Genomic DNA, 26,297 nt, shown 5'->3' on the forward strand with positions numbered 1-26,297 from the left:
GTAAGAAGGAGAACAAAGTTTAAGATGACGGTAAAGGGGGCAGGTGGGTGTATATTCTTTTCAGGTTCTCCCCCGCTCCAAAGGTGATGAGAAGATGCGATGGTGGGAAAGTGGACAGGATGATTGGCAGGGGAGGAAAGAGGATGGACTGACAGCAAGTGGGTGACAAGTGGGAAGCGTAGACATGGTTGGTGTATAGGTGTACTCTAAGAGCGGTTAAGGGGAATTTTCTTTTTTTTTTTTTACAAGAGAGTATGGGGTGGTGATTGTGGTTAACGAGGCCTCTGGTGATGCACCGGTGTGCCCTCCGGGTAACTTGTGCCCCAGTGGTAAATCCTTGTTTATGCATTTTTCTGCCGTATATCTCTAGTTTTTTCAGGTGTCACCTTTCCTTTACCCATATGTTTGCCGTACCTGTTGTTTTGCAACCTCCAACGCTTCCCACCGTGCATTCGTTGATTTGCTTTTTGTTTTTCTTTCAATTTAAATATGATCGAACACTTAACTGCCCATATCCCCGATGTGACGACAGCATATTTTCAAGGGTTGTTCACGCTGGTTAGTCGTGTGTTGCCACGATTTTTTGAGTGCGTTTGTGATATTTATGGTGATACTGTGTTAGCCCTTGTTACTTTTACAGTTCCACTTGTTTTTGAACGATTTGTGCAAATGACTGTTCGTTGGTGCGCTCATACACACTTAAGTAAGTGGCCGAGGTTGCGTACGGCCAGCCTCCTATGCCATCACGTGTTTAGTGGCTTTGCGTGTTCACGGATCTTTCCATTTGTTTGATATGAAAATAGAGCTTAGGTGGGCTGTGGAATGTCTCGTTGCAGTTCCTCGAGAAGGAAGGCAGCAATGTAAGGTTCGTGTCTATGTCTGTTGTATCCAACTTCCCTGTTCTTTCTGCTCACGTTGACTATGCCATGGAAAGTTAGATTTTCTGTTGATCTTTCCTTTTACCCCCTTGTCTTCCTTCTACAATCGCTTTTTCCTCCGCACACATGTATGTTCGGGTGGAAAGACAGCTGTTGAGTCGCCAAAGGTGATTTAGATGGCAGATGATGAACCCGAATACCGTGAGGCAGCGAATCCGATAGAGGCTTTCATTGACTGCGCACGTTACGACGAGCCTGGGGATGCCGAGGCGCTACGCACACTTTTATCAAATTCTCCGTCGTTCCTCAACTCTCAGGACGAGCAGGGACGAACCGCCCTACACGTAGCTGCGGCAAATGGTCGTTTGAAAGTACTCGAAACGCTCTTAGGATATAATCCAACACCTGATGTACCGAACAATGAAGGCAACACCGCTTTGCATTTCGCGGCGCTTAACAATCAGACGGCTGCTGCTCGATTGCTTTTAAGGCACGGATGGCGCGCGTCTGCAAGAAACGCTTTCAATAAAACCCCAATTCAACTCATTTACGGTAAGCAGTTCGAGGATATGGAGCTACTGCTTCTAGGCCACGACGACGAGTTGGAACAATTCAGTGGTCAGGCGAGTCAGGCAGCGCGCGGCCCAGCGGTGGTAAATGAGGCAACTGTGCAGCAGCAACCTGCTGTAGAAGCGGAGCGTGCTACAAATGCGGAGCAGCCTCGTGTAAATCCTGTTCAGAAGGAACAGGAAAGTGATCCCACGACGCTACTGGGCTCCGTGGGTGTTGATGAAATCGAATGATGGTCCGCTTTGGTTTACTGTTTTCTTCGTCGTTTGAGTATATGCCGGGTATAAATAACGGACACTAATAAGTACAGTCCGACGGTACGTTCAATCTTATGGAAGGCGACGCGTGTATCTTTGGGTATAAAAATCTTTGGCTGATGCTCTGCCCACCTTACGGTTACCTAAACTTCCTTTTTTGACGCTACCTTTTTTGTTCTATTTTTTAACCGCGGCAGTAATGTTATGGAGCCAAGGCGTTGGCGCCCACGGTTCTTCAACCCCTTTACCGAAAGAAGACGGCGGAGCTCACACCTCCCTGTTTATCGTGGGTTCTTTCGTGTGATGCCGCTGCATCGATGGAGCCTCAACAACATACAAGCTGTTCTTGGTTACGCGGCGGCAAACCCCTCGCTTTTTGGTTTTCCTGAGCAGCCCACTTGCATTGTGAACACAGCGTATTTTCTTCCCTCTCACCGTAGTCGACAACGCGGTATTTGGGTTTTTGGGACAGAGAGGGGTTGTAAAAGCATTGTTGTTCCCTCGTCATGCAACGGAGGACAATTTGACGCAATGGACGCGAAACTGATGGAGCCGCTCTTCCGCTGGAATCCCGGTGTGGAATACATTTATCTTTCGCAAAATTGCCAAGCAATGGCATCACAGTTGGTACCTTATTTGCAACGCTGCACGCAGCTAAGGACCCTCACATTGGAAGGGTGGAACGATGCTGTGGCCATTCACCGGGTTGTAATTGCCTGCAAACACGTTGACACTCTAGACGCCTTTTCATTTGACGATCCCGTACGTCAGTGGAAGAATGAGCTATCTGTACAGGCCCTCAACACTCTCATCGAAATGCATCCAAAACTTATTTGTGTGAAGGCGACGCGGGTTTACCTTACCGATTGGTACGAGGCCACCCAATTCTCTCGCTGTAAGCACAACATTGCGCTCGTCCCCTTCACATGTGATTTTGTGCTGCTGCACTATGGTTTTTTTTTACTTCTTGTGTCAGTTGTCGCGTACGCGGTGTACAGAGAAACGTGGTGGTTGCTGCGGGACACGTGCAGCCGGGCATACCTACCTTTCTGGTCTGCTCTTGCTGCCGTCGGCACATTTACAGTAATTGTAGCTCTCGACGTGGCTGGATGGAGGAGCTATGGTCGGGCGTGGGTTCACATGCACAAATACGTCATCATTGCACGCCGCCGGTGGGATATGATACGGGGACGTCATCACAAGTCGCTCATGTTGGTTTGATTCTTTTCTCACATGTGGAAAATGTCTTCCCTACCTGGGGGGGGGGTTTGGTGGTGGCAGGGAAGAGTTGTGATGAGCTGCATTCTTTGTTGTTGGAATGGTTGTTTGGCAGCGGAGCCAGGACGGCGTCCCGTTTCTGCTGCTTTACTGTGAAACTGGAGCGACCGCAGTTGTGTTTGAGAGTTTTGTTCTTATGCGTTTCCTTGTCCTTTACTTTACCTGCATGATTTGAAGACGAGATATTTCTCAAGTTGCTAAATCGATTGATGAATTTGTGCCTCTTCAGAAGAACCCTTCTTGTTAATCTTTCTCTTATAAACATACACTTGCACGCGTGCGTGCACGAACAATGGTGTCTCTGTGCGGAGGGATAGTGGCGACAGTTATTTGATACTTTGAGGCCGGGAACGGTGTAGTGCGATGTCTAATGTTGCTTTTGACTCGGGGCACTCTGCCAACATTACTGATGCTGCGGTAGATACGTCGGGAAAGTTGGTGGCATCCTCTGGAGAGGATGGAACCATTCGCATTTTTGCCGTTCAGTCCGCCCCCCATGACGAAGGGAGCGAGAACGTTGACAGTGACTGGAAACTACTCACTGTTCTCGCTGGTCATACGGGAAGTGTGGTGTGCGTGGCATGGGCGCCTCCGCAGCACTACATCTCAGCCCTTCTTTCTTGTGGGGAGGATGGCCAGGTGATTTTGTGGAGTGATGTTGGGAACGACTCGCGGGAATGGACAAAAGTATACACGGCCGCACTCCCATCGCCCATATGGTGCGCTGCTTGGGCCCCGCCAGCTTACGGTAAGATGTTCGCTGTTGGATGCAAAAATGGAGCTGTTGTTATCTTTACTGGTGAACTGCAACGGTGGGAACGCAGTGAGTTTAGTGCCCATCGCAGTGGTTGTTTTTGCCTTTCGTGGGGCCCGTCCATGCCACCAGGGGCGTTGTTTACATTGCCTCTGGAGGAAGACCCGCAAGCACTGCGATCACAAGATCAACAACCGGGCCTGCCGATCGCTCCACCGCGTATTACAACGTGCGGAGGGGAGCGCGTCGTGACGGTGTGGACTCGAACTGCGGATGGCTGGCAGCCATTGGAGTTGCCCGTAGGGGTTGAGGCATCATGGAGAGAAGTAGCGTGGGCACCCGGGCTTGGGACTCCTTATACGTACATCGCTGCTGGTTCTGAAGAGGGTTTCGTGGCGGTGTGGTCGCATGACGGCACACCTGTGGGAGAGTGGGTCCGCGTGTTATTATGTCAGCAAGAGGATAGTATAACGAAACTTTCTTGGTCGCCTGTGGGCACCTTTTTGCTAGTGTCTTGTGCGAACGGAACCGCAAGCATGTGGCAGGAGTCAGCAGGGGGACAGGAGTGGGAACGTTCGTGTAAGCTACCTTAATTGTTGTGCACATGTGTGTTGCCTCCGCGGAGAAAGGAAGGGGGACATGAGAACTGAGGTAATACCGTCTGCTTGTAGGGTCGGTTGAGCGTCGCTTCCTGAACGGAGGTATTAAAGGGAGTCGCTTTTCGCTGTCCCTTCTTGGTTTGGCATCCCTCAGATGCCCTTTTCCTTTTACACTACGTGCCATTACCGCCCTTTTGCTTCCTATGGAAATGTTGTGGTGGAGGGTGGTTTAGAGCCAGCAGTGCCACGGACCGGGTTTTCACTATTTTTAAAAAAAGAAATAGCGAGGAAACAGGGAACAATAAGTGACATTTTTTTTCCAGTTTAGAGTGCGCGTATGCGTGGAGCCCCTAGTGTTGAAAAATCCTTGTCTTATGTTTCCAATACCCGTATACGTCTCCACCCTCGAATCATCTCTTGCTCTATCTTTTCCACGCTAGTGTGTTGCTTATTAAGCAGTAAAGCCGACAATGGACTTTTTATTCGGCACCATGTTTTTCGCCGCCACCGGAGCATTGGGCGTGTTCTTTACTCCTTTTCTTACGAGGGACCTGGTAGGCCTTGTGCGTATACTCTGCGTCACAGCAGCCTTCTGCTGCTGGCTTTCATGGGCGCTTATTTACCTGTCGCAGGTACATCCCCTATTGATACCAACACGAAACATCAAAAAAGAATAGTGCCACCACTGCGAAGTTGTTTGGTGGTATTAACAACGGGTAGGGGTGTGGTGTGGGGTTGCGACAAAGGAGAGATTTTGATGGGAAAGCGAAGGAATTTGCTTCAATAGAAACATTCGCAACCCCCAGAGAAGTGTTGTGTGTTGAATGCAGATATGCTGGGAAGTGTAACGCGGGCTTTCACTAGATGACAGGAGGGGGTGCTGGAAAATATGTGTCGGCTGTCGGTGCTTGCAGAGCAGAGAAGGTGAAAATAATTTGCCATGTGGGGTGGAAATGAGGGATAGAAAGGGGTTTAAGACCTGCGGTTTTTTAAAAATTATCCCGTCTGACCCCCAAAAAAGTTGTTTTGCTTTTCTTTTTTTTACTATACTGTGTGGCGAAGGGACGTGGGGAGTGTCGTTGTATGCAATGCTGAAGAGGAAGATCGAAGTACCAAAGCGGATCTAACTGCCTACTGCCGGTGAACTGCCGTTCGACTCCATGTGGTGCTTTGATGGTGAAGGGTGAAGGTGAAGGGGAGAAAGGAGGGAAAGAAGGGATATGTTGAAGCACTTTTGTGGATGCCTTCTTAATGTGCTTCATACGACTGCTGTCAAGCCAAAGAGAGTTGCTTATATACAATATGCCTTCCTCTTTTTACGGCAATTACTATATCACTAACTCCCGTTGGCGTTGTATCTCTTGTCTTGTCCCTTTTTTGTTTCTTTCCTCCCGTTTGGGTTTGCTTGTGCCCAATGATATCTGTACGTGTGTTTCACTCTGTGCTCAATGTCGGCGTTTTTGTCATGCAGACCAGCTATAGCTGTAAAAAAAAAACAGTATGCGGTACAACTTCTTCTGAATATCATTTTTTTTTTTTTGACGGGGGCGCTGGTTATTGATCGTTACGACTGAAGTTCAAAAGGACTATCACTTGGCGAAGGCTATTTGAAATTAGTAGCATACACGGAGACATAAACACAAACACAGAAGAGTCAGGAGGGAAAACATTAGTGAAGCGAGTAGAGGACCCCAACTGGAGCGTTTTGTAACGAAGTTGCATACCATCATCCGTTACCATGATGTACATTCGTACCTTCGGTGACATGCTTCACCTCCTGGCTATTTTTATTCTACTAGGAAAGATGCTGCGGGGGCGTTCTGCTGCGGGTCTTTCTCTTAAAACGCAATTTCTTTTTGCTCTTGTCTTCACGACGCGGTACCTTGACCTGTTTTTGTCCTTTATTTCTGTGTACAACACCATGATGAAGATATTTTTTCTCGCAACCTCGTGGCATATTTGTTACCTAATGCGTTGTAAAAGCCCGTGGAAGACAACCTATGACCACGAGAACGACACCTTCCGCATCCGTTACCTGATCATTCCCTCGTTTGTTCTCGCCCTTCTTTTCAACGGTCACCAGCATGGCATGTGGGTGATGGACGTGTTATGGGCATTTTCGCAGTACCTGGAGTCTGTGGCTATTCTACCACAAATCTTCTTACTGGAATATACAGAACGCTACGAAGCACTCACATCGCATTACCTCGCCGCCATGGGTGCCTACCGCCTCTTTTACCTTATACATTGGATTGCTCGCTATTTCGTGCACGGAAGCGTTAATGCTGTCTCTGTGTGCGCTGGCGTGCTTCAGACAGTGTTGTACGTTGACTTCTTTTACCACTACATCAGCCAGGTTGTGTGGCGCGCTAAGCAGCGATATGATTTGGCGCGATGAAATGGGTATCGTTATGAGCACGGCATGATTTGTTTCGACTTTGTTGTACATGCACTTGGATATCCACGTGAATATGTATGTTCGTAATGGAGACAAGCAGAGGAGAATCAGGCAACGGCGGGAAGAAGGTGTTGTATTATTGCTGCGACTCGGGAAACGAGGTAAGAAGGGGCTGGAGGTGAAGGCGAGGTGAAGAGGGAAAGTGATGGAGGAGTTAGCGTGGAAGCTGGAATTGTCGCGCCATGTGGTGCATTAGAGTGAAGGAGGGTGGCCGCTTGTAAGGGACTGGAGAGATACGGAACATGAACACTGTGAGTAGAATAGAGATATTGTGGGAATCATGAATGAGGAGTGTGCATACGAGTTGGCGTGTGTGATTAGGGGTTTGTCCTTATTATAAAGAGGAGGGGCCGGTGCTGCAATCACCATTCAGGGATCTTCTTGCATCCTACTGAAAATACAGAGCGGATTTGTTAACGAAGTTTTGCGTTCAAGCCATTTAAGTTAGATCCCTCACCGTACGCCCTGTAGTCATAGGGAAAGTCGAGCAGATTGCAGCGGAAGATGTTTTATTGAGCACATTCCTTCGTTTGCTTTCACTCAAGCACTGATGGCTGTGGGAGCGAGGGGGATTAAGAACATGCCGCACGCGGGGGGGGGGACTGTTTTTTTTTTTTCACACCAAATGTCGGTCACGTTCCGAAACGGATGGACCACCTTTCAGTTTTGTGTTTGGTTTTGGCACACCGGGCGTTGGTTTGGATCTGCATTATGGTAATGTACTGAGTGCTACCAAATGCGCCTTGTGTCCTGCTGTCTTCTCATTTATGTCGTTTGCTGCTTCGTTTAAGTTTTTTTTTGTTAACGAATGCATACTTGCGAGCCCGCCTCCCTTTTGTACAAGCATGTCCTTCGACCCCAGCTTGACGCGGTACTAATAGGCTTTCCTTATCTGACTCTTTCTGTCCTATTGAGACATTTTCAGTCGTCCTGCTTCAAATGTGACGTGCCCGTACGTTACTCGTAGATATGACCCCCTTCCCCTTTTCATATTGCCAACTTAAAAGTTTTCGGGATAGAAAGAGACTGTGGAGAATGGTACTGTTGCGGGATGGGGTCAGTTCTTCTGTACGTGGGGCCTTCACATCAACTGTGTAGTTTCAATGCACACGACTGCTGTTGCAAAACTTGGACCAGAATTGCCACTGTTATCTTTGTTGCTTTATCACGGTTTCTGTCTCACTATTTCCACTTCTCTTTCGCTCCCCCTCTTCTCGTTTTTTAGTCGGTTGTGTTGTCTTTCTCAGCTTCAGGGGGAGAAAGGAGAACGGTAGCATCAACCGCCACCTTGGGTGTGCGGACCTTTTCAGTTATGAACAATTATCATATTTACGACGAAATTGGAAAGGGCCGCCACAGTCGTGTCTATAAGGGGCGACAGAGAAAGTCGATAGAGTACTATGCGATATCGTCCATAGAGAAATCGCAGCGGCAGCATGTGCTCACAAACGTAAAATTCCTTCGGTCCTCAAATCACCCCCGTATCATCAAGTTTCACAACTGGTACGAAACAAACAATCACCTGTGGGTTATTACCGAACTTTGCACAGGGGGAGACATGCGGCAGGTGTTACATCCAGAAAGTCGCCTGTCAGAGGCAGCTGTCCGCTTGTATGGTGGGGACATTGCGGAGGGTCTCATGTACATCCACTCACGTGGAGTTGTGTACCGTGATTTAAAGCCGTCTAATGTCCTTATGGACTCCACCATGGCAATGCGGTTCTATGATTTCGGACTTTCGTGTAACTTTCCCGTAAACTGTGGAGGTGGCACGATAGGGACTGCGATGTACATGGCCCCGGAACTCTTCATGAAGGAGGGCGTGCCGTCCATTGCATCCGACTTGTGGTCTTTTGGATGCGTGCTGCTGGAGATGAGAACTGGAAAACCCCCGTTTGATGCCGATAACTTGGAAGAACTAATTACACAAATTCTCACGGAACCATATCATCCCCACGAGGAGCTTTCTGATGAGCTGAATGAGCTACTCGGGAAGTTGCTAGTGAAGAACCCTCTAGAACGGGCAACGTGGGAAGATGTTGTATTGAGCCCTTTTTGGCAGGGTCGACTGCATATGCCTGCCGCCCCTCACCCACCCCAACCTGCTTTTGAGAGTTTAAAACAGAAACGGCTCGCTTCTGATGGGGGAAAGGGTGACTTTGTGATGACACTAGAGGAAGCCAAGAAGGCGGTAGAATGGACTGTAGAGGTTGCGAAGCGCAACTTTATTCTCACGCAACCCGACTCTGATGGATCCGCGCTGATATGTCTGGGTGTGTACGATCGCATTGACACAAGAGACCTCACTGGAGAAGGTGAGGGTGTTCGCGACCCTACGTCAGGTTCACTGATAGGGGATGGAAATTCGTGTGCCTCCCCCTCGTCTTGTGTAGCCCGGGTGGGCTGTGACAGCAACGCGGGGCGGCAAGGTGACGGCGCAGCACAACGGGAAGGCGATCACAACAGGGAGATGGTGAGCGATATTGGTACAGCCGTTGGTGGTAACGCCGCAAAAAATAGCAACGTGAAACAGTTGGTAGGCGGAGGTAAATTCAGTACTGCTCTTATCGATAGCCTGTTGAGCCATGTATCAGACGCGCACGTTAGGCCGCTGGTTATGAATAATCACATCGAGCGGTTTGTTGAACAAAAGTATGATGCCAAAGCTCTAGGCTTCGAGCCGCTGACGAAGAGTCAGTTGAAAGCTTACGATGAAGAACAAAAGGCTCGCTTTGTGACGAAAGTGTACCAGAGACTATCGTCATCCTCTTTGTCTTGCGAAGACAAGCTGAATGTACTCTGTTACTTTGAATCTATATGCTCGGAAAGTTCTACCGCCAATTTTGTTGTGAGCAGCTCGATCATGACGTTGTGTCTCAATATGGCCGGCCATCGCAAAGCTTCTTCTAGCTTCCGTGCCACGGCAGCGTCCATCATGGGCATTCTTGTCCGGCATGCCACATTTATACACCCGGATCTCGCCAAGGTTAATATCCTTGCTTCAATAGTGAAAATGTACGCTGAGGAGGAGAGTTCTCGAGTACGGCGTAAGTTGGTTGCATGCTACGGCGAGTTTCTCATCTATATAGCAGTGCAGCAAGAGCGGGAGCGTGCCGTGTGGGGCGTTGACGTTCCCGCCACCTTCAATCTATACAGGAGCCTTTTGAACGACCCGGACGATGTGCAGAAGCACTACGCCATCAAAACCATCGAAAATCTGGCATCGGTGGGTAACCGCCAAATCGCACTTGACGCCTTCGTGAATGCGGAAACGATTTCCCTGTTGCTCTCTATACACGCGTTACCTCCAACGCCAACTTGTGGTGAATATATGCGAGCTGCCGCAGCGTGCACGGCTCTGAAACTTGCGATGCTCCGGGAGGAACTCATACCTGCTGTGCTGGAGTCCCCATACCTAAAGCTTGAAGCGTATGGTGGTGTACTTGCTGCACCTAGTCCAAAATTGGCACAAGCGTTGTTGACGTTTGTAAACATGACGTTAGTTAAGGGGATGGTGGGGTTACGGCACGCAAACATTACAAAGCTTGGGAAACCAGATGCAACAAGCCCTTTCGCCTCTTCGCGGCTTACGGGAGACAAGGCGAAGGGGGTGCTGACCGCACTTAGTGGGGTCGCTGAGGCAGTTGTGCGCGGGCTTCGTAACGGCAGTGAACACGCTACAACAGCGATGAAGGGAAAAACGTTGGTGTTGTTTATTCTCTTAGGATGCATGGACGAGCAGCTACTGGTAAGGTTCTTCACTTCATCCCGGTGTGTTGCGTACGCCGATGGTATAGCGAAGGACAAGGACAGCTACGTGCAACGTTGCACACAGGGCTTTGCTGTGTACCTGAGTTATTTCTTCGGTTCACAGTTGGAAGGATTGACTCACGGGGCACCGTCCTTCATGATGAACAACGTCCCCAGTGCTCTGTGTAACCTATTAGGTACTAGGCACTTGTCCTCTATGTTGCAGCTAAATGATAAAGTCTTTTCCAGTATTGGGAAGTGTCTTGTGATGGTGTCCTCGTCGTCACGCTATGCTGCTGCTGGAACGAATCTCCATGAATTGGTAGAGCTACTAGCGCAGAATCGCGAGTTAGTGTTGCGCCACCGTCTTGTTATTTCGAGTGATATTTTTCCACCATATTTGAGCATGCTGGCCGAATCTGAGAGTGAGCGCCGTTTCCTATCGTTGCGAATCCTTAGAGCGTTGATTGTCCCTTTTGGCTCAGAGTCATCTCGTCAGAATGAGGAAGCACAGAAAGAGGGTGCGATGTTGGACCGTGTGATGCAGGTGGTAGCTGGTATGCTGGGTGATTTGCTGAAGGAGGTTGAGCCCATCCCTGTTCATGGTATCGGATTGTTGGCAACGTGCGGCGAGAGGCGACCCAAGACGCTTGCCAACCTTGCGACTGTGGAGCTCATAGGCGAACTGGTTCGGTACATGATGCGATCGAGGCAGAGCGGTGTTTCCAGTCCACTACAACTGGTCATGCTAGCACTACAGACGGAGCGCGGTGGCGTTCTGATGGATTACCTTGCAGAGCAGAACTTTCCTGTGGAGGTGCTGCTGAACATTTTGGTGATGGCTGTGGAGAAGGAGGTGGATAATCTGCTGGAACCGTGCTGTGAACTCTTTGAACATTTCCTAAAGCAGGCGGTAGCTAATCCCAACGCTGCTGCATTACGCCAGTCAGTTATGTCCGTCGCACCACGGGCCCTGGAGACGCTGTGGCTCCCTCTGTGCACTTCTCCTGTTGGTACCACTGCAAAGAGTGCCGCGGCGTGTGTGTTGTATTTTACGCAGCTTTCTCCAGAAGTGGGGCAGGAATTGCTCTCTGATGGTAACGTCCAATACATACGTGAGGTTTTGGACAAGTGTCGAAGTCCTGGAGCGGTTGTGTGTGTTATACGTACCCTACGTCTCATTCTTGAACGAGGTACGAAGCACGACGCGCAAAAGCTCATGCCCTGGCTGCTTGGCTCACTGGAGGCTGCTGAGCAAGACCAAAAATGCGGTGGCATTGTTGCTTTGGAAATTAGGGGTATTAAAGAACTTTTACGTCCCTAGACGCGTTACACGTGTTGCTGGGTGCGAGAGGATGATTGGTAGTGGGGGCGAGTGTATCTGGCAGCACATAGTGCAGTATTACCTCACTCTCTTTCCGGAGTTGCTTACTCTGGAATACATACGCGGGCCCTGGTAGGGTGTAATTTTTTTCGTAGCCCTTCGCAATACATTTTACTGTTTTCCTACCTACCGAGGAACATGGTTTGGAGAGAGACTGGTTCCTTTGATCATCTGCACGGAGGGAGGGGGTGAGTAGAAGCTAGTGTGCTTCTCATCTGGAAAAGTTTGGGTGCGTACGTCGCTGGCTACCTAAGCCTAGCGGATGCCAAAAGATAAAGAGCCCCACAATAGGGTGCCTCATTCATTGGGTTGTGGTTCCTTCTGCACACAGCCGTGAAACTGATTTTTTCTTTTCCACAGGACTCTCTCCGTTTTTCTTTTCCTATTGACAGTACACTTTGCGTTAGTGCGTCTTCTCACGTGCTTTCCCCCCGTTCCCTTTGTCTACCCACCAGCACTCTCTTCCCCTCACTAATGTTTGTGATATGTGTTTGTTTATCTTAAACACAGCGTTTCTCGTCGCCGTCGTTGTTACTGAACCTGTTGTTTCTCTGTAGTGGTTCTCTTTTCCCGTTTTTTCTTTACTTCTTCTGTTATCTTTTGGGTGCAGAACCACCTTTATTGTGGGACCGTTATACTTAGAGGGGGACATTTGTACCCAAGCACTGACACACGCAAAGCTTCCCATCGGTTAACTTTAGCTTGCCGATGCTTCAACACTTTCTCCGTCCTGAGGTGTTGGGAACCACCGGGAAGGACGAAGAAAATGGAACGAAGGACCACCAACCCGGCCAGCAAAGGCCGACGACTTCCAGGCTTGACTCACAGTCGCTAACAGCCACCGACACTGTAAGTGAGAGACCCAAGACAGCGGAACCACTGGACCTTGTTTCAATTAGTGCCACCTACAAGGAGACGGCTGTTCTCTTTCCTGATGCCCACCAGGCGGCATTCGAACCAAAGGTGCAAGTGCCTTTTGAGTTCCAGCGGGGGCGTATCCCACGTGAGATTGAAATAGAGCGCCGCCGCCGACTATACGAATCGAAAGATGTAAGCCGCCTTGTTCAGGTTGCAGGGTTAACGCTGAAACTTTTAGCCCACAAAAGTAGCCAGGAGCTACCCCTGCAGGTATTCGACGATACGTCGTACGATAGTAGAATCCCAGCCGAGTGGATGGAAATTGCAGCGCAGAATGAGAACCCCGCTGGTCGCTACCTTCCCGCCGAAGGAATATACGAATTCATGAACTCCGATTTCCGCATGCGGCCCTGCCGTGTTATCGGTTGGGACGTTGCCAGGAATGAGGTGAAGTTACTCTGGGGCGCCAAACCTGTACCGGACGAAACGCCCGTTGTTGTGCCACGTTTCCACGTGCGCCTACTGGCGGAGGACCCCGTTGTGTATGTGGAACGCCTCGTGAATGCCCAAAAGCAGCGTGTGAAGGCTATGGCTTGGATTCGCTACCGTTTGTGCTGTGACGCGATGCCTACGGATGGTCTACCCGGGCTAGATTCCAATCTCAGTGATCGGCTTCTACGTCTTGGCACTGGAATTCCAAACTTAAACAAAGCTGTTTTCCCTGATGTCGATGAGCGTGCCCAGCGCCTCATAGCCGAGTTAACACTGGAATGGCAGCGCAGTCACAATCGTATCCTCCTACAGGATCTGATGCAGCGTGACGAGTCAACATTGCGTATGGTGGCTAATACAACACAAATGAGCCTGCAGGAGTTGGTGCGAGGACCAAATGTAGAGATCCGACGGACTATCAAGTCAGACCCAAGTTCTGTAATCCCCATTGGTGACTTTGACTTCGCAGAAAGAGAAAGGTCCTTTACTTTTTCAACCTATTACACTCAACCAGAAGTGGTGACAGCGCTGACCGGGGTCCGAAGCGAGTGTATGAAGGTTTTGGAGGGGAGTTTGTTTAACCTTCCGAAGGCCCGCCAGATGCAGCTGTCAGAGTTTCAAAAGCTGCAGAGGGACCACATGGCAGCAGTTGAAAAATATCTTAAAGGAGAATGGACGGAAAACATATGTAACGTGATTAGGAACAGCTTTGTTTCCGCGGGAAAGGGGTGGCTGAACGTGCACGAGTCAAAGCAGGAAATATATGAGATATCGAAGTTGAAGAAGTTTTTTACGACTGTGAAGTTCATGATGGAAGACACGTTGTTTGACCTCGTTTACACTTCGTTGCAGGATTTTACTGTCTTTTTTGAGGAGGTATCAGAGTTTACAGTTAATGTGATAGACATGAACAACGTGGAGAACAAGTGGCCTGGAAGTGATGCCGATGACTGTGTGGAGAAGCAACCGCTGTTTACCATTAGGCTTGCCGAACAGGACGGGTCGTTTACCTACAGCATTTCCTTCAAGGACTTTGAGGAAGCAATCATTGACCTCTTTTTTAGTGCCATTCAGTGTACAGATGCCATTCCACAGGTGGAAAAGTTTGTGATGTCGCAGTATTTCTGGCGACGTGAAGGTGAAGGGCCGTTTTTAGACTCCGTGAAACAACAGGAAGAGCGAGTTTGTTTGTTACGAGACCGCGTGCGCCATGCGCTGCAGAATTCGATGAAACCACTGAGGGACTACCTGCAGACTTATGATGATCTGCTACCATTGGTTCGTCTCGATAAAAAGGTGTTCATCACAGAGTATGCTGCGCAGGAGCACACCATGGAGGAGATGAAGGAGGAGATTCGCGCCCATTTGAAGGCGAAGAAAGTAGTGGCACAGAAGCTCCCTGCCTTTATTACAGTGGGCAATTATGTTGTGGACTGCCAGTCATTCGGCCAGATTATGGCTAGCAAGGAGCATGAACTCGCGAAGCTTGTGATGAATCTCATATGTAAGATTGCCAAGACCAAGACATCGTACATCCGCGAGGAGTTCACCAAAATTGTGCGAGTAGTGGAGAAACAACCCCAGACCCCTGAGAAGCTGTACGAGCTGAAAGCTATAATTGTCAACACACCTGAGCGCATCTCCGAACTCTCTGCTGAAATCGAGGAGATGCGGCAGTACTATAATGTGCTTGATGGTTTTCAGTATGAGCTTAGTGACGAGGAATCGCGGCAGAAGTGGGAGGCCATCAGTTGGCCACGACAGCTGACACTGCGCATACAAGAAACCAACAAGCAGCTAGAGAAAGTGGAGGAAGAACTCCATGCCCGTCTCCAGAAAGAAGCCGAAGAGTTCAGCAAGAAGGTGGATGCTCTGCAACGTGTTGTGGCGACATTCTCCAAGTATACCGACGCTACAGAGGCAGAGAAGGTTGCGGCAGAGGTGAAGGTGAACAGTATTGAGATCCGTAAGTGCATTGAACAGGCCCGCTCGATTAACAGTGATCAGCGCCTCTTTGGCGATAAGCTCACGGACTACCGTAGTGTGTTTGAGCTAGAAAAGGAGTTTAAGCCGTACAGTGATTTGTGGCTAACCACTTACCAATGGCAAGACTGTTATCGCCGCTGGCACGCTGACCCATTTGATTCTCTGGACCATGAAGAAATTGATACAGTGGTGACAAACGCCTTTAAGACGATGACACAATTGTCCAAGACGTTCAAGGATAAGAATGCAACGCTAAAGATCGTGTCGGAGATTCGGGGTAAGGTGGAAGCGTTTAAAAAATGGGTCCCGATTGTAACCTCTCTGCGCCAACCTGGCATGAAGGAGCGCCACTGGAAGGGCCTTTCAGAAAAACTAAACTTGCCTCTCGTCCCAGGTGAAACGATTTTGCTCATGGAGGACCTTGAGCCTCTGCTTGGTTTTAAGGACGTTATTGTTCCTCATTGCGAGGTGGCGGCGAAGGAAGCACAAATTGAGAAGGCGCTTAAGGACATGCGGGCCAAATGGGAGAGCAGGGTATTTATAATTGAACCGTACAAGGAAAGCAATACTTACATAATCAAAGATTCGTCTGAGATTGTTGAGTTGCTGGATGAGCACCTCAACTTGACACAGCAACTGCAGTTTTCTCCCTTCAAGGCATACTATGCAGAGGCCATCACCGATTGGGAGCGCTCACTCAACCTTATTTCCGATATCATTGAGCAGTGGTTGGAGTGTCAGAGAGCTTGGCGTTACCTTGAGCCGATCTTCAATGCCAAGGATATTGCACTTCAATTACCCCGTCTTACAAAGCTGTTCGATCGCGTTGACAAGACATGGCGTCGCGTCATGGGAACTGTCCATCATCAACCCAACGTTCTGGATTTCTGTATCGGAACAAGCAAGTTACTGGAAAGTTTGCGAGAGTCTAATCGCATTCTTGAGGAGGTGCAGCGTGGGCTCAACGATTACCTCGCAGAGAAGCGCCAGTCGTTCCCCCGCTTTTACTTCCTTTCGGATGAAGAACTGCTGGAGATCCTTTCGCAGTCCAAAGAGGTTCGACGCATTGACGCTCACATTAGTAAACTATTTGAGTTCATACAGCGCCTCTCGTGGACGGAAAACAACGAGATCAATGGGTTTTTCAGTGGTGAAGGAGAGCATGTACCAAGCGTTAACGTGGTGTACCCCGAGGGTAACGTGGAGATGTGGCTAGGTTCGGTTGAAACTATGATGAAGGAAGCTGTGGCTGAGCAACTACGTCAATCCTTCTATGCGTATAGCAATACCCCGCGTGCAAAGTGGGTTCTTGAATGGGCGGCTCAGTGCGTCATCGCCGTGTCACAAATCTTCTGGACGAATGGTTGTGAGGAGGGCTTGGTGGCTGAGAAAAGTGTGGAAAACTATTTTCGGGTGCTTGAACATCAACTATTTGAGCTAGTTGATGTTGTACAATCACCCCTCAATGCGCGGGAGCGCATCAACATGGGTGCCCTCATCACCGTTGAGGTTCATGCAAAAGACACAGTTGAGGCCATGACGCGGCACAAGGTTGACTCGATACAGTCCTTCGAGTGGATCAAACAGTTACGCTTTTATTTTGACACTGACGATCGGATGTGCCACATCAAACAGGTAGACGCCCACTTTGTGTATGGCGGTGAGTACCTTGGCAACACTGGACGGTTGGTTGTAACCCCACTCACTGACCGTATCTACCTAACACTTACAGGAGCCTTGGCTCTGTGCCTTGGCGGTGCACCTGCAGGACCTGCGGGTACAGGTAAAACAGAAACGACCAAGGACTTAGCCAAGGCACTTGCTAAACAATGTGTTGTGTTCAACTGTCAAGAAGGTATGACCTGTCTGTCTATGGCCAAATTCTTCAAGGGACTTGCGTGGGCCGGTGCTTGGGCGTGCTTTGATGAGTTTAACCGTATTGACGTTGAGGTGCTTTCCGTTGTGGCCCAGCAGGTGACGGACCTGCAGCAGGCCTGCGTGACGAAACAGTACCGCATCGTCTTTGAGGGGAGTGAAGTAGTTGTTGACCCCACTCACGCAGTGTTCATCACCATGAACCCCGGTTACGCTGGCCGTACCGAGCTCCCAGATAACTTGAAGGTGCTATTCCGTCCCGTTGCTTGCATGGTTCCCGACTACGCCATGATTGGTGAGATAAGGCTCTTTTCGTATGGGTACAAGAAGGCTCGTAGTTTGGCGCAGAAAATGGTTATGACATTCAAACTGAGTTCTGAGCAGCTGTCGTCTCAGGATCACTATGACTTTGGTATGCGTGCGGTGAACACTGTCATTTCGGCTGCAGGTCTAAACAAGCGGGAGAATCCCAACGAAGATGAAGATTTGTTATTGCTTCGTGCACTGCGTGATTCCAATGCGCCCAAATTCCTCAGAGATGACATTATATTGTTTGAGGGTATTATCAGTGATCTGTTCCCAGGCACGAAGCTCTCCCCCACTGAGTACGGCGTCGTTGTTGACTCCCTTCGTCAGGTTGTTACAAGCAGTCAACTTCAACCGGTCCCAGGCTTCATAGAGAAATGCCTGCAGTTATACGATGTCACAACCCTTCGGCATGGTCTGATGCTTGTGGGCCCTGCAGGTAGTGGCAAAACCATGGCGTACACCTCGTTGCAAAAAGCTCTTTCAGGGTGCTCTGTAATGCAGAGTAAGGGGCAGGATGTAGGTGCTCGTGATTACATGAAGGTGTTCACGCACATTTGCAATCCAAAGGCTGTCACTATGGATCAGCTATACGGTGCCTACGACGAAAATGGTGAATGGAAAGACGGTGTGCTCTGTGTTCTCTTCCGTCGGGCAGCCAAGTACGGTGATGAAGGTAATCAAATAGGGAAACACTGGGTTATGTTTGACGGTCCTGTGGATGCTCTGTGGATTGAGTCCATGAATACTGTCCTGGATGAGAACAAGAAACTTTGTTTGGTATCGGGTGAGATCATTCAAATGAGTCGCGACATGACGATGATGTTTGAGGTGGAGGATCTTGCCGTTGCGTCGCCTGCCACGGTTTCTCGTTGTGGTATGATTTACATGGAGCCAACAGCCTGCGTACCAACTCAAGCTCTCACGAAGTCGTGGAAGGAGAGACTCCCCAAATATGTGGCTCCGCAAGCGGATTACCTCGAGCAACTTGTCGAATTGTACGTTGATGAGCTCATCGAGTATGTGCGTGCCAACCTTAGGGAGTACGTTCCGTCGACAAATGTTATTCTTGTGCATTCATTCTTTCGTATGATGGATGGCTATATAGAGTCATTTGGCGGTTTACCGGGGCAGCGCGGGCCACCAACCCTCAGTCCGGAGCGACTGGAGATTATGGCAAAGTGCATCACGCCCCTGTTTTTCATGGCGATCACTTGGAGTATCGGAGCAACCTGTGATGAGGTGGGACGTGAGAAGTTTGCCGATATGCTTCGCGAAATGGCAACGCGTAATAATCACGCCGACTCCCTGCCGGAATCAGGAAGTGTGTACGACTACTGCTTTGTGTACTACCCGTCGCCAGATGATGATGAAGAGGCCCGATGGACACACTGGGATGAACTGCGTGCGACGTGTGATATTGCTCGCACGACAAAGTTCGAAGACGTATTGGTACCGACGATTGATAACACCCGCCAGAAGTATGTGCTGACACATCTGTTGGAACGGAAGGTCAACGTGGTCGCTGTGGGCCCCACAGGCACGGGTAAGAGTGTGGCGGCTGGCGGTTTGGTAATGAACGGTATATCCGATCGCTTGCTTGGCCTTGCCTTCTCTTTCACACCACAGACAAAAGCGGGCGTGTTGCAGGACTCTCTCATGTCAAAGTTTGATAAACGCCGTTCGCATGTCTATGGTGCTCCGGTTGGCAAACACTTCCTTGTGTTTATTGATGACGCTAATCTTCCACAAAAGGAGCGCTATGGTGCTCAACCACCACTGGAATTACTTCGACAACTCCTTGGTCATGGAGGTTTGTACTCATTTGTTGGTGGTATCAAGTGGAACTTGGTTATCGACACCTCTTTTGTTATGGCCATGGGGCCACCCGGAGGAAGTCGCACACAGGTGTCTAACCGTCTCATGAGGTACTTCAACTATGTTTCATTTCCCGAGATGTCGGAGGCATCCAAACGTACCATCCTTAATACAATTCTTAAGGGGGGTTTGCACCAACGAGGTGTCAAAGAGGAGGTTGTTGATTTCATAACAAACCTTGTTGATGGGACTCTGAATGTTTTCAAACGCTGCCGCAAAGCTTTTGTTCCAACTCCATCGCACGTACATTACTCGTTCAACATGCGGGACGTCATGCGTGTGTTTCCCATGATTTACATCAACGACACTAACAGTCTTCCAAACAGAGACGTTCTCCTGAAGCAGTGGGTGCACGAAATGCAGCGCGTCTTTTGCGACAGACTCATATGTAACGAGGATAGAGAGGAGTTCCTTTCTTTCATTGATGATGAGATAATACAGATTGGTTATGAAGGTGGTTACAAGTCGTTGCTACCTGACGGCAGGCTTATTTTCGGTGACTTCATGTCCACGGGGGAACGTAGTTATCAGCAGATTACGGACATGGATGCACTAGCGGCTTTTTTTAATGAACAGCTCCTGGCTTACAACAATGCGAATGAAAATCCTATGGGCTTGGTGCTGTTCCTTGATGCCATTGAGCACGTTTGTCGTATTACACGTGTTTTGAGCATGCCAAATGGTCACTGCCTTTTACTAGGAATTGGTGGGTCAGGTCGAAAGTCTCTAACCCGCTTGGCGTGCTTCCTCATTCCTGAGATGGACGTTTTCACTATTGAGTTCACAAAGAACTTTGGTGTGAAGGAATGGCGGGAGGCGTTAGCTCGTTTACTGTTGGATTGCGGAAAGGACGGAAAGAAGCGCACGTTCCTATTCTCTGACACGCAAATCATTAACCAGACTCTCATGGAGGACGTTGCGGCGCTGCTGACCGCTGGCGATGTACCCAACCTTTTTGAGGACCAAGACATAGAAATAATCAATGAAAGGTTCAAAGGAGTATGTATGAGCGAGAATCTGCCCACGACGAAGGTTTCTATGTACGCACGGTTCATCAAAGAAGTGCGTTCTAACCTCCATATAGTCTTAGCGTTCTCACCTATCGGTGAAGTCTTTCGAACACGACTGCGTATGTTTCCCGCGCTCATTACTTGTTGTACTATTGATTGGTTTGCTGAATGGCCTGGTGAGGCCCTGCTTTCCGTGGCAAGAGCGCAACTGCAAAGCGCAAAGGGGGATTTGGGTGATGATGAGGGGGACAGACTCTCCAGGTGCTTTAAATCGCTGCATTTATCTGCTGCGGAAACAACGGAGAGGTTCTTTGTTGAAACCCATCGACGTTCTTACATTACGCCCACGTCTTACCTGTCTCTGCTGAACACGTATATTTCCCTCGTGGAATCCAAACGTAAGTTCGGGCGTGAGCAGGCCAGCCGTCTCGAAAACGGATTGGAAAAGTTGTATGATACCGAGGTTCGCGTCGTCGAGCTTGAGGGGCAGTTGAAGGCGCAACAGCCAGTGTTGGAGATGAAGAAGTTGGAGATCAGAGGCATCATGGAGAAGCTCCGCGTAGACCGCAAAGATGCAGCAGAAAAGGAGGCCTCAGCACGTACAGAGGAGGTGGCCGCGACGACAAAGGCAGAGGAATGCGCTAGAATGCGCCGTGAGTGCGCTAGCCGCCTCGCTGAAGCTGAACCCGCACTTCAAGAGGCTGTTAAAGTTCTGTCAAAGATCAAGGCCGCGGAAATATCTGAATTGAACAAGTACCAGAACCCACCGAAGGGTGTGCAGTATGTTATGGAGGCCGTTGCACTCCTGCTAACGTTTGGCAACTGCCCCAAGGAATTCTATAGCGGCCCTCCCGGGGGGAAGAAAACGCCAGATTGGTGGTTGTGTGCCAAGTCGTACATGAAGAACGCCAACCAACTTCTTGATACACTGGTACAACCCCCTGGTAAGGGAGGGTTTGACCGAGAGGCGATGGACATGCCTCTCATTGAAAAGGTGCGTACATACTATGAAAATGATGAGTTTCAACCAGAGAAGGTGAAGAGTGTTTCTGTACCTTGTATGGCTATGTGTCAGTGGGTGCGTGCAATGTACAAATGGTTTTTTGTAAACCGTGAGATTCAACCACTGCGCGAACGACTTGCGGATGCCGAGAGGGAATTGAAGCGTGTCAATCGAGCCCTCGCCGAAACCCGTAGGAAACTTGATGCTGTCGTAGAAGCGGTCGCAAAACTTGAGAAGGAATTTGAGGATGCCATGGCCACCCAAACGGCATTGGAAAATGAGGTTGAGCAGACAAGTGAGAAACTACAGCGTGCTGCCCGCCTTATTGCCGGACTTGGGGGTGAGAAAGTCCGATGGAAAGAGCTTGTGGAACAGTATAAAGTGAAAGACACTTGTGTTTCGGGAGATATGGTGATAGCTGCTGCATCGATCGCCTACTTCGGCCCCCTTACTGGTCCGTACCGCAAACATCTTCTGCAAACATGGTCTGCCTCGCTTGCGGAGTTGGGTATCAAAACTAGCGAGAACAGCGATTTGTTATCAACCACAGGTGACGCAGTTCAAATACACGATTGGCAGCTTTGTGGCCTGCCAAAGGACCCACTGTCGACAGAGAATGCGATCATTTTGTCAAATGCGCGGACGTGGCCACTACTGATTGACCCTCAAGGACAGGCAAACTCGTGGATCCGGAACTTGCACAAGGATGACAATTTGCAAGTATGCAAGGCATCGGACGACAAATTCATGAAGACGGTGGAGGGCGCTATCCGGCTAGGTCTTCCATGCCTGTTGGAGAATGTTGGTGAGTCTCTTGACCCAGCATTGGAGCCAGTTCTTCACCGCAACGTGTTTCTTATCGGTTGCACTCCGCACATACGTGTCGGCGATTCGGCTATTCCATACAACGAGAAATTCAGGTTATACATGACAACGAAGCTGCCTAATCCATCATACACTCCGGAAACCATCGTCATCGTGTCTCTTCTGAACTTCTTCATTACGCGAAGTGGACTGGAGGATCAGATATTGGCAAGAACAGTGGAGAAAGAGCGGAACGATTTGGAGCAGGAGAAGCAAAGGTTAACCCGAGATTGTGCGGAGAAAAACAGAGAGCTAAAAGAGTTGCAGGAGAACATTCTACGCATGCTAGAGGAGGCGGAGGGAGATATTCTTGATCAGGAAGAGCTTATCGACGCTCTCGAAAAGAGTAAGCTAAAATCCACTGAAATTAGCGAAGATCTTGTACGTGCCAGAGCGACGGAGGTCACCATTGATGAGACGCGTAATAAGTACCGTCCACACGCCTACCGGGGTGCACTGCTCTTCTTCTGTGTCTCAGAACTTTCCACTGTGGACCCGATGTATCAGTTCTCGCTCCAGTGGTACATAAACTTAGTCTTACTCGCAATTGAGAACACAGAGGCGGCGGTAGATATTGAAGAGCGCGTTGAAAAACTCATTGAGTTCTTCACGTACTCTTTCTACACAAATGTCTGCCGTTCCCTGTTTGAACGCCACAAGCTTACCTTTTCTTTTTTTCTGTGTACCTCAATTCTGCAGCAGCAGGACGAACTTGACGGCAACGAATATCATTATTTGCTGACTGGTCCAACCGGAAGCGGCGGGGAGGAACCGAATCCTGCTCCAGATTGGTTAACAGAGAATTCATGGAATGAAATACAGTTCGTTTCGTCAAATCTCCCCAACTTTGCAGGTTTCGCTGAACACGTAACCCAATGTATTAACTACTACAAGGAACTCTTTGACAGCCTTAATGCCCACACGTACCCGCTTGCGGCGGAGTGGCAGGGACGGGAGACTCCCTTGCAGCGTCTTGTTGTCGTCCGATGCTTCCGAAGGGACAAGGTGGCGTCTGCTATTCAGGAATTCGTTAAGCACTATATGGGTGAGCGATTTATTATTGTCCCACAGTTTGACCTCATGGATGCATACAAGGATAGTACGTGTCTTACACCACTTATCTTTATTATCTCACCAGGTTCTGATCCTATGAATGATCTTTTGCGCTTTGCTGAGCATATGCGCATGTCGAAGAAGTTGGACAAGGTGTCCCTTGGTCAGGGTCAGGGGAGGAAGGCGGAGGAGTTGCTCAGCAATGGTCGAGAGCGTGGTCAGTGGGTGCTGCTTCAGAACTGCCACTTGGCAACGTCGTGGATGCCGACGCTGGAGGCTATTGTGGAGAGTTTTACTTTGGAAACTGTGCGAAAGGAGTTTCGGTTGTGGCTCACTTCAATGCCCTCTGATTCTTTCCCCGTAGCTGTGCTGCAGATATCTGTCAAGATGACGAATGAACCACCCATGGGTCTTCGTGCTAACGTGACACGGTCGTACTATGGGCTAACTGATGATGATCTTGAACACCCAACGAAACCCAACCAGTTTAAGAAGATGGTTTTTGCATTCTGCCTATTCCATGCCGTCATTCAGGAGCGTCGCAAGTTTGGTTCTTTGGGATTTAACATAGCTTACGAGTTCAACGACTCTGATCGTAATGTGTGTCTTCTCCAGCTGCGTAAATTCATATCGCTCTATGAGGATGTGCCTTTCGATGTCCTCACTTTCCTTACTGGTGAGATTAATTACGGAGGGCGTGTCACGGATGATTGGGATAGACGCTGCATGATGGCTCTTATTAAGGACTTCATTACTCCAGGAGTTTTAGAAGAAGGTTATTCTTTCTCTCCATCCGGTACATATCACACGGTAGAGGCGTGCTCTCGGGCCTTCTATCTCGATTACCTCGGCACGTGGCCGCTTAATCCCGAACCCGAGGTGTTTGGACTAAGTGACAATGCGGATATTACATGTGCCCAAAGCGAGAGTGCGAGCATATTGGCTACCATTCTCTCACTTGTCTCGCGTGAAAGCTCGGGATCGTCACATCAGAGCCGCGAAGAGATGCTGATTAAAACGGCTCAGCACATCATGGAGAAGCTGCCTCCGACGTTTAACGTGCAGGAATTCCACGCTAAGTATCCTACAAAGTACGAAGAATCGATGAACACAGTCCTTGTGCAAGAAGCCGTGCGATACAATCGCCTCCTTCGCTTTGTTCAGAAGTCTCTTTCAGAGTTTTCTAAGGCTGTTCGTGGTGAGGTAGACATGTCAGCCGAGTTGGAAGCTGTTGGTTCAAGTTTCTTCATTAACGCCGTTCCTGCATCGTGGGCTGCGCTGGCGTATCCTTCTTTGAAGCCTCTTTCGAGTTGGGTTGAGGACCTTCTGAGGCGCGTGCAATTCGTGCAGTCATGGTACGATAAGGGTATGCCGAATGCCCTATGGATGGGTGGGTTCTTCTTCCCTCAAGCATTCCTCACTGGAACCCTCCAAAACTATGCGCGGCGCAAGGATGTCGCAATCGACTCTGTTTCTTTCAACTTTTCCTTCTTGCAAGACGAGACACCGACGACTGTTGCGGCACCAGAGCAGGGCGCCATTGTGTACGGTTTGTACCTGGAGGGCGCTCGGTGGGACGGGGCAGGGCGCACACTCGCGGAGTCCCGACCGAAGGAACTTTATGTAGACGTCCCGCTGCTGCATTTAGATCCCGTGGTAGATCGCGTTGCTGATCCAAACGATTACATTTGTCCAGTGTACAAAACTCTCACCCGCGCGGGAACGCTTAGCACAACGGGTCACTCGACAAACTTTGTGTTGTCTATTACTATCCCAACTGTTGCGCCCCCCGAGCACTGGATTAAGCGTGGTGTGGCTTGTGTGATTTCCCTCAATTTTTAAAGGGAGGGCTTCCGCTGAGTGTTTGGTTTTATTTTTGCCTGTGCGTCTGTATTTGTCTGTACTTGTAGAAATTCCCCTTCCGATGGAGGTGGCTCTCGGAGGGGCGGGTAACCGAAATATTACGTGAAGTTAAAACGAGGACCCGAGTCCCCTTTCTGTTGCCGAACGGGCCTAAGGCGTTTATAGAGAGAACAACGCAGGATAGTTGAGCAGGTGTTGGAGAAGACGAGGCAAAAAGTTGGAAGTGTGTGAGGGCTGAGATAGAAAGAAGGAAGGGAATTGTTCGCACCGTGAGACTGTATATATTTACATGCGTATTTGACTAGATATGCTCAGGCTTTTCTATTCCTGTAATGTAAATAGTCATAGAGATGGTGTAGCTAGCTTAAGGGGCCATCTTTCCCTTTACTACTGGGAACTATGTAGTTTTCTGTCTAACCGTACTCGATGTTGTTGTGTTCTTTTTATCCCACAAATCCGTCGTCGATTCGCTGCACAGGCCCTTGTGTCTGTGTGACGCGTGTCTTATTTTTTCCTTAATTCTCACTATTTCTTTAATCAAGCTGCTGTGACGCCGACAAGAGAAGCGAATACATTAGTAGCACAGCGCTGTACCGTAACTCGAAGTAGAGGAGAGCGATGTCGCAAAAAGGTTTGAAGGGTAAAACTCGCGGGAAGAGCGAAGGTGCCTTGCGCAAGTACGTGGGTGAGGCCAAGAAGAAAACAGTCTTCAACAAAGGGCGTAAGACATTACAAACCAAAGCGAGGGCAAACTACATATCGGCTGTAGAGTCACATATGGCTTCCCGTGTTCCATCTGATCAGCGTGATCGACTCAGAGTTGTGAAGGCAACTGGAGGATTGCAGCCGAAAAAGAAGCATATGAAGAAGCCACTGACTAGAGGGCGTAAGCGTAAGGGCGACAAGAAGGGATGAATTGTATTCCTTGGTTATGTGGCTGTCGGGTGGTCTCCACTTGTTGGACTCATCCCCTCGTGGCTCTCCTCACTCCAATCACCTCTTCTGGGAAAAAAGGATGTGGGGAGAGGTGACTGTCATTATTGGTGGGTTTGAAATGTATGGTACGGCCGTGTCGAGTAAGCAAGTGCTCTTCGACGCGTTGTGAAGCTTGCGTTACACTCCCTTTTTAAATGTTCATGCATCACGGTTACGTGGCGTCTCTTTGCTAGTTCTACTGCTTT

The 26,297-nt window shown here is 49.3% G+C and overlaps 7 protein-coding genes across 7 annotated transcripts; all 7 read left to right on the plus strand.

Annotated features, from left to right (window-relative positions):
• Nucleotides 1-1,054: 1,054 nt before the first annotated feature.
• Nucleotides 1,055-1,681, plus strand: Tb11.01.0440 (hypothetical protein, conserved; the record flags this gene model as incomplete). Its single annotated transcript, XM_823791.1, has 1 exon — nucleotides 1,055-1,681. The coding sequence occupies one exon, from the start codon at nucleotides 1,055-1,057 to the stop codon at nucleotides 1,679-1,681; it is 627 nt and encodes a 208-aa protein (XP_828884.1).
• A 228-nt stretch (nucleotides 1,682-1,909) lies between these two features.
• Nucleotides 1,910-2,926, plus strand: Tb11.01.0430 (hypothetical protein, conserved; the record flags this gene model as incomplete). Its single annotated transcript, XM_823792.1, has 1 exon — nucleotides 1,910-2,926. The coding sequence occupies one exon, from the start codon at nucleotides 1,910-1,912 to the stop codon at nucleotides 2,924-2,926; it is 1,017 nt and encodes a 338-aa protein (XP_828885.1).
• A 420-nt stretch (nucleotides 2,927-3,346) lies between these two features.
• Tb11.01.0420 (protein transport protein Sec13) lies at nucleotides 3,347-4,330 on the plus strand (the record flags this gene model as incomplete). Its single annotated transcript, XM_823793.1, has 1 exon — nucleotides 3,347-4,330. The coding sequence occupies one exon, from the start codon at nucleotides 3,347-3,349 to the stop codon at nucleotides 4,328-4,330; it is 984 nt and encodes a 327-aa protein (XP_828886.1).
• A 476-nt stretch (nucleotides 4,331-4,806) lies between these two features.
• Tb11.01.0415 (hypothetical protein, conserved) lies at nucleotides 4,807-5,013 on the plus strand (the record flags this gene model as incomplete). Its single annotated transcript, XM_823794.1, has 1 exon — nucleotides 4,807-5,013. The coding sequence occupies one exon, from the start codon at nucleotides 4,807-4,809 to the stop codon at nucleotides 5,011-5,013; it is 207 nt and encodes a 68-aa protein (XP_828887.1).
• Nucleotides 5,014-6,074: 1,061 nt separating this feature from the next.
• Tb11.01.0410 (ER lumen retaining receptor protein, putative) lies at nucleotides 6,075-6,734 on the plus strand (the record flags this gene model as incomplete). Its single annotated transcript, XM_823795.1, has 1 exon — nucleotides 6,075-6,734. One exon carries the CDS (start codon nucleotides 6,075-6,077, stop codon nucleotides 6,732-6,734), a length of 660 nt encoding a protein of 219 aa, XP_828888.1.
• A 1,372-nt stretch (nucleotides 6,735-8,106) lies between these two features.
• Tb11.01.0400 (protein kinase, putative) lies at nucleotides 8,107-11,868 on the plus strand (the record flags this gene model as incomplete). Its single annotated transcript, XM_823796.1, has 1 exon — nucleotides 8,107-11,868. One exon carries the CDS (start codon nucleotides 8,107-8,109, stop codon nucleotides 11,866-11,868), a length of 3,762 nt encoding a protein of 1,253 aa, XP_828889.1.
• Nucleotides 11,869-12,636: 768 nt separating this feature from the next.
• Tb11.01.0390 (dynein heavy chain, putative) lies at nucleotides 12,637-25,095 on the plus strand (the record flags this gene model as incomplete). Its single annotated transcript, XM_823797.1, has 1 exon — nucleotides 12,637-25,095. The coding sequence occupies one exon, from the start codon at nucleotides 12,637-12,639 to the stop codon at nucleotides 25,093-25,095; it is 12,459 nt and encodes a 4,152-aa protein (XP_828890.1).
• Nucleotides 25,096-26,297: the final 1,202 nt, after the last annotated feature.

Source organism: Trypanosoma brucei (assembly GCF_000002445.2).
Source record: "Trypanosoma brucei brucei TREU927 chromosome 11 chr11_scaffold01 genomic scaffold, whole genome shotgun sequence".
NCBI lineage: Eukaryota > Euglenozoa > Kinetoplastea > Trypanosomatida > Trypanosomatidae > Trypanosoma > Trypanosoma brucei.